Source organism: Alligator sinensis, unplaced genomic scaffold (genome assembly GCF_000455745.1).
Source record: "Alligator sinensis unplaced genomic scaffold, ASM45574v1 scaffold973_1, whole genome shotgun sequence".
In the NCBI taxonomy this organism is placed as follows: Eukaryota; Metazoa; Chordata; order Crocodylia; family Alligatoridae; genus Alligator; species Alligator sinensis.
In genome coordinates this window covers 432,381-442,209 of record NW_005842622.1, presented here as the reverse complement: position 1 = coordinate 442,209, position 9,829 = coordinate 432,381, and the positions used below count along the sequence as shown (strand labels likewise).

Sequence of the window (9,829 nt, the reverse complement as noted above, 5' to 3'; positions counted from 1 at the left end):
GAAAATATAAGGACAGTTAGGTACAAAACTAAATTCAATTAACAAGGAACGTGTTAACAAGGAACAACTAAAATCATTTAACAGCAACAAATCTGTGAATATATGAAAAGTATGAAGAAAACAAAGGGATATAGAGGTCCATTACCACATGTAAAAGGAGAGCAAATAAAGGACAACACAGAGAAGGCTGAGGTATTTTAGGTCGTCTTTGCTCCAGTCTTCATGAAAAAGGCAAACTGTGATCAGACACTTCATTAGCGATGATAAAGAAAGGACATGTTATAGAATAGGTAGATGACAGACGGATCAGCCAAATCTAATGAAATTCATTGAGTGCTGCTTAACAACCTAGCTGAAGGAATCTCTGAACCACTGGTCGTTATCTTCAAGAATTTGTGGAGGATGGGGGAGAGGTCCCAGAAAGGCCAGGCAAATATAGCACCTCCATTTGGGTGGGGGGCAGGGAAGGGGAAAGAGGAGGTTTTCTGGAAGCTCCAAACCAGTCAGCCTAACTTTGATTCCTGGAAAGATTCTGCAACATATTATTAAGCCACCAGTTTGCAAGTACCTAGAAGATAAGGGGATTTTTTTTTTAAAGCAAGCAAGCTAATGCAGGCTTGTTAAATATAGATTCTGTCAAACAAATCTAATTTTCTTCCTTTGACAAGGTTACTGGACTAATGGATAAGAAGGAGGCTGCACATATTATAAATCTTTAGTCCAGTAAGGCTTCTAACACTGTCCTCACAATATTCTCTTAAACAAGGTAAGGAAATATGAGCCTAATATAATCAATTCAAGGCAGGTGCACAGTTGTTTGGAACACTGCTCTCAGAGAATAGTTCTCTCTAACTGGGAGGGCATTTTAAATGTCTTTCTGCTTAGATCTGCCCTATTACTGTTCAATATTTTCATTAAAGATTTGGAAGAATAGGAGTCAAGAATGTGAGACCAGATGGAATGGTGTGCCCAGTTTTGAGCACTAGCCTTTACAAAAGATCAAGACAAACTGGTAGAATCTAGAGGAGAAAAAGAATGATGCCAGGTTTGGAAAACATGACATATGAAGAAGAATGCTGCGGGGGACAGAGTTATTTAAGTCATTTGCTTTGGAAAAGGCTGTTATAATAATGATGACCATTTGTTCTCTGTTGATACTATGGAAAGGGCAAGACGCAGGAATTCATAACTCAATGGCTGTGAAAAGTTAGAAAAAGCTATACAAGGATGTTGTAGAATCTCTTTAATGGGAGGTATTTAGGAACAGATTTTTGTGTATATAGTCTAGGTATACTTGATGTTGCCTCATTTCAGGGGGTAGGCTCAATGGCCTCTTGAGGTCCCTTTCCGTTCTTTATTTTTATGATTCTATGAATTCAGTTTAGCTGAACTAAAACATTCACTTTGTGAAATCAGCGTAAACTGCAGGTAATCCCTAATATTTTTAGTCCACAAAAGCAGGCAGGCAGAAACCTGTTCAGCATGGGGAGTACAAGATAAATGACATTCTTTGCTCTGAGCTCTATCATTAGTGTCATCAGGCATGTCAATGGTAATCGTAGCAAGTGTGATGAAGGCTAATCTGTGTTGGTTTGTGTCATGGAAGAAATAAGGTGCGTGTGGGGGCCGATGACTCAATGGAAAACTGGCTAGTGAAGATTTTCCCCCCCAACTTTTAAAAGGGTTTTAATGGAAAATAAACAAGGGGGGGTGGGGAAGTACTGGACAATGGCCCTAGCAGTCCTATACCCTCATTGTGTCTCCAGCTCCTGAGAAATGCAGTCCCAAGCTGTCTCACTGCCAAGGAAGTTCAGGCAGGAGGCCAGCAAGGCACTTGCCTTGTGAGTGGCAAGACGCATTGTGGACTGCTGGCTTCTCATGCTGCTCCTAGTCTCTTCCAAGAATTCAGAGTAGACAGAGAGCCTCTTTTTCACAAAGTAGCTTTGAGTTTGGCTGTGGAAAGATGATGAAGATACTTTGCTCTAATGAAGTATGTTGGAAAATGGTTGCCCCAGGACTCAGCAATAGTCCTGCAATTGGCTGTTGGAAGTTCTCTATAAATGACTGACTAGCCATGAAGAAGGCGCTCTTGTTGTTAGACTGCTGAGATAAATTGTTTTGCATTATGCTTCCCTGGTGTTTTCTGTTCAGGATTTGAGAGTGAATTAGGAAGGTCTGACATTGAGAATGTTAAAGGTCTAACTGTGCCCATCCCTTGTGCTAGAAGGAAACTTACTGCTTTGCTTATGATACCTAATTCTAATAGTTTATCTATTTGATGTGCTTTTATCTTTAAAGCCTGCTAATACCATTGTGCACCTGATCTCTTCCCTCTCTCCTCTTTGGTATTTTGCCTGCCTTCTGCCTCATGTTTTTCTACACTAACTAACCTGACCTGGAGAAGCAATTTCTTTTAGCACCCACTCTACCAGTTCACATAACCTTATTCATATGAATGAAGCTCTACCTCTAGTCCCTTTACTCTACTCTAGAAATAAATGGAATCCTAGTGGGAAATGCCCTTCCTCCTATGTGCCCTTCCTCGTCCTCTGTGTATGTTGAGAAACAGTCAAACAACGTGTGTGCTGGTTGCAAACTAATAAAACTTCTGGCAGATACTGCCTGTGCTGGATACTAAGGAGGGCAGTAGAAGGGTATGGCCACATGCTACGGAAAGGCAGTATTGTTGCAACTCCAGGAGGTTACCTGTTACTGTACTTGCCAGTAGATGAAACCCTATGCTGGGAAACACAGAGCTGTTTCTTATTGCTGTCATAATTATTGCTAATGGTTGCATTCCAGGCCTGTGCTTAAATGGCTGATAAGCAACCAAACAGGCATTTGACAATATGTACCATTTCCTTGTTTTCTACAAGACTTCCCCCTTCCAGGAACATATGCTAGATCAGTGATCCTTAACCATGGTGCCTTGGAACAAAAGAAACCCAGAAGTTTTGACCAGGAATCCATGGTGTTAAAAATGTTCTGTGCTTTTGTGGTCTTTCAGAGTTCTTTGCAACTTAAGAACGGCTCTTGTCTTTTTCTGCAATCAAAAATGAGGGAAAACAAAGAGCCAGCATTTTCTGAGGAGTGCCTTGAGTTTCAGGCAGGGGGTTGCCTTGAGTCTAAAAAGTTTGAGAACAACTGTTCTAAACAGCTGTATTGCACAGAACTCTGCATTGGACCTTACTGAGTTTTGAGTGTAAATCAAGTAATTCCACTGAAGTCACTGAGACTATAGCTGTTAAAGCTATAGTTGGTGAGACTATAGCTGTAAGATGCTAAAGTCCTGGATTCGCATCTGATCTTTGCTCCGGCTTCACAGGGAATCTGTAGCAAATTCATCTTCCCTGTGTGGGTTTATTGCTTTTACATCTAAAGCATGTGACAAGGGACCGATCAGATCCCCAGACTTCTCCACTGCAATCGTCTCCTTAGCATAGAGTGTGTCATCTTCCTTTACCTTCAGGTGCCCAATCACAAACTTGTGGACTATGTGGTTCCATACAGACTTCTGAAAGACAGAGAGGTGACCAAAGTCATGTTGCAGCCACCCAGCCTGGGCCTGGGGAAGAAAAGAAACAGAGGTCACAGGGTGGTTAGAAATCAAAGGCAGGCAAGATACAGAGTGGAAGGCAAGTACTGTGTGTGTCAACATGATGGTGTGGATGGTCCTACCAAAAGCAAAGGTATGGAAGAGGAGATGAAGTTCTATGCTTGCTGCAGGGGTTACTGGATCCAGGAGAGAGGGACATGGGAGAAAAAGGTGTTCAGGGAGCATGAACATTATGTGGTGAGGGGGTGATTGGTCTTGGAATGTGCTTCTAAAGGGAGTTTGGTACTAATCTTGGCAGGAAAGGCTCTGAAAAACTGGGTGCATGGATGGGTCAGCTTTCATAGAAGCACGTGCAAGTTGACTACTTAGGACCCACCACTTCTCACCTGGGAGGTTGCAAGGATGCAGGAAAGGATAAAAGTTGTGATCCAGCCGGTGCCATAATATGAAATCATTAACAAACCCAAAGCTTCCATAATCAAGATATGACAGAGGTAAAGTGAGAAGAATAAGGGATCTGCTTTGAACAAGTTCATTTCCTCTGCTGTCTTCCTCAAGGCTCGGAAATCCTCCACCAGCTGAGACTACAAAAAGGAAATGCAAAACAAAACATTCACTGTCTATACAGGTCTGAATTTTTCCCATGAAGCTTTGGGCTTCAACTCTAATGCCCCCATCACTGTTTTGGAACAATAAAGTCTACATACTCAGACAGCTGTCAGCTGTTTCTCCAGGAATGTGATCCTATTCCCTCACCTTCTAAGATTAATTTTGCCTCCTTGACCTACTCTTTTTGAAATGGGAAGGGAGTTTAAGTCCAGATTCTTAGCTGGTGTAAGTCATCTGAGCCATACTGAAGAAATAAAGCTACATAAGTATATCAGGGATCTAAATCTCATTTTGGCCACGTGGCATGGCCAGCCTGTGGGCTAGGAATGAGGGGCTACCCACAAGGCTGAAAATATGATGGCAGCAGCTCCCAGAGTTGTGGGAGCCACTGCTCTTCCTGCCACAAAATTTCCAGCCCCATGGACAGACCCACAGGACAGGTGACATGGCTCTGTGCTCTGGATCCATTCCTGTGGGGAGTCCTGTGGGCTGTATGATCGAGGGCAGCAGGGCAGGCCCTATGAGGAGAGGCTATGGGACCTGAACCTGTTCAGCCTCCACAAGAGAAGGGTGAGAAGGGATCTGGTGGCCACATACAAACTTGCCAAGGGGGACCAGCAGACAATGGGAGAGTCCCTGTTCCCCCAAGCACTACCAGGAGCAACAAGGAATAATGACCATAAGTTGACTGACAGTAGATTCAGGCTAGATATCAGGAGGCACTACTTCACAGTCAGGGTAGCTAGGAGCTGGAAACAACTTCCAAGGGAAGTGGTGCTCGCTCCTACCTTGGGGGTCTTCAAAAGGAGGCTAGACAATCACCTAGCTGGGGTCATTTGACCCCAGCATTCTTTCCTGCCCATGGCAGGGGGTCAGACTTGATGATCTGCTCAGGTCCCTGCCGACCCTACCAACTATGAAACTATAAATTTGACAGTGGGACAATCACTGGCAGTATTAATTGGGAGCTTTAGTGATTAACACTGCTACTACTGCTGCCATCAAATTTCCAGCCCTGTGAGGAGCCCTGCACACCAGATGACAGCTTTATCGATAATATCTTTACCACGCCTGGCTTACATGAACCAAAGATTTAGCCTATTTTCCTTTCCCCTGAAATTATGATTCAGTCCATTCACCTATCCACAGCCCTGAAGCTCTGCTCTTGTGTGAGTGTTGCATTTAAAGCAGCCATTTTCTCTTTTTGATTGGTCAGTTGGTGTGTGCAGTCATTTATGAAGGTTAATGTAATCACCCCCTATTGTGGATGATGAAAGTATATATTAAATTCCGTCATCTAAAGAACAATAGGGAGGAGGAAGGATTTCACTTTAGAAAGCAGCCAGGCAGCACACAACATTTGAATAATGAATGAATGGAACATTTGGTAGGTGTATAGCACTGGTCCCATGATGTGAGACAGATGAGAGGACAGCTCTGCAGCTTTATAAGCACAGTACTCAGCCTGAACAGTTTTTGTTTGCTTTCTCCCATTGGCATTTCATTCCCATGCCACATGTGCCATCAACATGGCTACTCTTTTGAACTATTTCTTCATCTGAGGGCTCAGCAGAAGCTGGTCTGAATTTTGGAGTAGAATTTCCTTGGGGTGAGCTGTCTAAAGGATGTTATGGAGCAGACTATAGAAGGGACAGGTGGCAAGCAGTATCCGTGTCATTATTTTGAAGCCCTTTTATCCATAGCAAAAAAACCAACAAGCTCTATGAATGACTGGCAGAACCAGGACGTCAGAATAGGAACAGCAAGACTATTGATTAGAGACGTGTCCCAGCCCCAAAGACTGGAACCAGATCCAGCCTGATCTTGATCCTTTTCCCTTTAATTTTATGGGTATTGCAATCTGGGTGCTAAGGGCTGGACTTGCCTGATTGTTACAGAAAGAAGTTGAGCTGCACAGGCGTTGCTACTGAAGAAACTGCAGGAATAGAACAGGAAGGCCTGTTGCAAGTATGGTATCTTCATACTTGTCAACACTGGAACATACACAGAGGTGTCTTGAACGTGAATGTCTTTTCCCCAGGTTTCTGTGCTCTCTGGAGTTCCTTATAGTGTGGCAGACTTACGCATTGTGTGTAACAGCACTGGACACAGGAATTTGGAAGGTGGCTTGATAATTAAGCTGGAATGGGCGGATTATGGATTCCTGTCTAGCAGAAAACCCCTGAGAGCTACTCACATTTTTATCTCGATCCTGGCTGGGTTCTCCTGGGGCAAGCTCTCCAATAAGTAATGGCTTGAGAAACTTCTGCACAAAGCTGGGATTGATGTGAAAGGCCCAGAAAGCATCCTGGGGAAGAAACACAGGTAAATAAACAAGATTCAATAGCAGCTACTGGCCATTTCACGCTGGTTCATTCCTTTCTGTCCCCTGCAGTACCCTCCTCCACACCATTTCCCCATACTTATTCAGCAGTAGCATAATGGTATTGGCAGTAGCATAATGAAGGGGGGGCAGGGGGATGACTACAGCAACAGCCTCAGGTTATAACCCCAGAAGGGAAGGGGGTGTGTGAAAAAATAGAAGCAGCTGCATTGCAGGACTGGCTGCTGCTGTGCCACCATCATCACAGGCAGTGATGTCACATTACAACATTGGCCACTGGCTCAACTGCAACCCCACAATACACAATTCTTCTCAATGCTGTGCTTCCAGGTCAAGAAGATGACTGAAGTTGCCTTTTATTAGGGTCAGAATTTTGACAATGTTAGTCATCTAAAGATGCTGATAGAAATCTGTCTTGTGGGATTCCCCAATAGGAATTAGGTACCTCGTTGTTTGCTTTGAATGGAAATTAGGTACTTATGAAAATCCCAAGGGGTGCTCACTGATTTTAGGCATCTCTACCAGTAGGTGCCTAAATACCTTTCAGAATCTTGCCTTAAGGACCTATGCCATTGCACTGCATTCAACAAAAGGTTCTCCCCCCTCCCCCAACTCCAAGTTCACTGTCCAGAGACTCTCCAGGGCAATCCTAAAGCTTTTGCTTTTGATGGGCTGTAAACTAGTATGGTATCAAACCAAACACCAGAACTAGCACTGGCTACATTCATAAGTGTGTCTCAAAGCAAAGTGAAATTTTACCATTGGGAAAGCTAGTTCCTTTATAACCAACATATTATAAATTACAATGGATTGCTAGCTGATCAAGAAAGATCGGTTACACTTACTGGTATATTCTATTGTAGAACTGCTGACTCCCAATAATCACTTAGAAAACTCCACATGCATTACGTGTTTACTGTGTGCCTGGAAGGAACTAGATGTCTTGATTTGAGAAATATTTTGCAAGGTAAATGTTGAGGCCTTGGATGTCAGGGAGAAAAGGCTGAGTCTGCCAGATTTATGTAGGGGACTTCCCTGGTATACAGCCAATACCCTTCTCTGTTCCTTGATATGATTTGAACTAATTTCTCCCTCATCTTATGCTTCCTCCTACATACCTTCCAGCACCAAGATCCCACAGAGTCCTAGCAGGGAGAAGAACTGATACCTCCAAAGGTATTTTTCAGTTGTTCATAATCTCCCTTCCTTCCACCAGTTAGATTCTGGTCCAGAAAGGTGGTGCTGGTCCAGAATGATGGGGAGATTTTAATAAAAGTTCCTCCATCCCTGCTCTTTCTTCAGTGAATCCCAAAACTATGTAGTAGTCTAATCTTTCCAGGACTTGCAAGTGAATTTTAGTTGTTCTGTATGATCCCAAGAGCTTCTATTATAAAGGGTCCTGTCAGAGACTTGCTTATCTATTCAAATTGCCAAATTCCTAATCTACGATGTCACCCGTGGCTTGGGAACTCAAAAGGAGATTGTGGGCATTATTGTTGTTGTTGGGTTTTTTGCCCCTGATGCTGTATGCTGCATACAAAATTCTCTCCAAGCTGCGTGTGTGCATGGCTGCGCACACTTTAAAATCATGCTGTGCACAAACTTATTAATGCCGTGCACCTGCCCGGAGAGGCACATCATAAAAGTGACACTAGAAGAGACCAATGGCGGAGGCACCGGGGCCAGCACAGGGCACTTACCAGAGGTAAGCTCAGGCAGCGGCTCTTCCCTGAGGCCATGTATCTCCTTCCCAGCCCCAACGCCATGTCTCCTTGCTCCCAGAGGCATGGTGAGGTAGGACTGGGGGCTGGCGCAGGCTATGCCGGTGCTGGGAAACTGCTCTGCTTACAGCCCCGACACCATGTGCTTCCTCACTCCCAAAGGTGAGGTGGGGGCTGGGACCTGGAAACCTCTCCGTTCCCAGAGGCAAGGCAGGGGCTGGGGGCTGACATGGGCTCTGCCAGCACTGGGAAACTGCTCTGCTCCCCAGGCCCAATGCCACGTGCCTCCTCGCTCCTGGAGGTCGGGGCTGGGGCTAGGGCCAGGAAACTGCTCTGCTCCCGGAGGTGATGCTGGGGCTGGCGCGGGCTCTGCCATCACTGGGAAACTGCTCCACTCCCCAGTCCCAATGCCATGTGCCCTCCTTGCTCCCAGAGGTGGGGGCTGGGGGTGCCACCAGTTTTTTAGCCATTTTGTGGTTTGTCTTTATTGTCACTAGTTTATGCATTTGAATTTAAAAGTATTAAACAGAAAAAGAAGCTGCAAATGGTGTTTTTATTAGAAGAATCCTAAACTGTGTAATCTTGAATTTGGGAGTTCTAGTTACAGCTGTGTCTAAGGGCATAGGCAGGCAAGGTGCTTTGGGTGCTGTGGGGCAGACTGAACTGGCGAACTCACAGACCGAAGTGGTGTGTTCACAGACTGCTACATCTTAGAGGGAATATTGGCTGCATAGTGTTTCTGCCCAATGCCAGTATGAGAGCTTTCACTTGTCACGCAGACAGACTAGTGAATGTGGCCACTATGCCACCTAGCACAAGAGGGCTAACATTTTCAAGAGAACCAAAAGGGTGGAAAATTTAGAGACAGTTAGTTGCCTGACCCCCTTAGAGTTCCATGATAATAACACCCTGTGCTGCCACAACTCTTTTCATCCATGAAACTCAAAGCATTCACTTAAATACGTTTTGCCATTTTAATAATGTTACCCATTTAGCAAGTGCACAAACCAAGGCACAGAGAAGTGTCTTTCCATGGTATAAGAGCTAGGAATAGGACTCAGGAGTACCCACCTATTTTCTAAACACAAAGTCCAGATTTTCATGTGCTTGTTCTCTGCAGCTGACCTACCTGGGTGCTGAGCTCTTCAGAAAAATCTAGGTCTGACTCTAGGTGCTGAATCCTGAATAGTCCAGGCAGGGTCCAAAGCTCAATGGAATCAATAGAAGCTTTTCAAATGACTCTTCCTTCCTTCCTTCCTCATGTCCTTGTGTGACAAGGTATTTAGTATAATTTGCAGATTCATTGGAATCTGTCAGGGCTATGCTGTAAGCACTTCTGTTCTGGCCTTGAACTTGTGATCTCTATGCTGTCAACCATGCGTCTTAGTGCCCACACCACTGTAGCCCCCTTCAAATTAGGACTTTGTATTGCATTCTGCCTAAGAAACGTTTGCTGACAGAAAGGGATGAGATGAAGAAGGAAGGAGGGAGACAATCCGAGTCATTTAACTTGAGGTTCAAGAAATGCAGGAAGAAGCCAAGCCGTTTTTATATATGAGAAGTAAAGGCTAGAACAGGGGCAGAGGAGGACAGAAGCCA

At 44.5% G+C, this 9,829-nt stretch overlaps 1 protein-coding gene across 1 annotated transcript in view; it reads right to left on the bottom strand.

Annotated features, from left to right (window-relative positions):
* The window catches only part of LOC102382989 (fatty acid desaturase 2), a 37,101-nt gene that overhangs the window by 22,575 nt on the left and 4,697 nt on the right, over positions 1-9,829 (bottom strand). The window contains exons 2-4 of the mRNA XM_006033329.2: positions 6,363-6,473; positions 3,943-4,140; positions 3,464-3,565 (exon numbers count right to left, since the gene is read on the bottom strand). Coding sequence (XP_006033391.1) covers positions 3,464-3,565; positions 3,943-4,140; positions 6,363-6,473 — 411 coding nt within the window. The remainder of the gene's footprint in view (positions 1-3,463; positions 3,566-3,942; positions 4,141-6,362; positions 6,474-9,829) is intronic.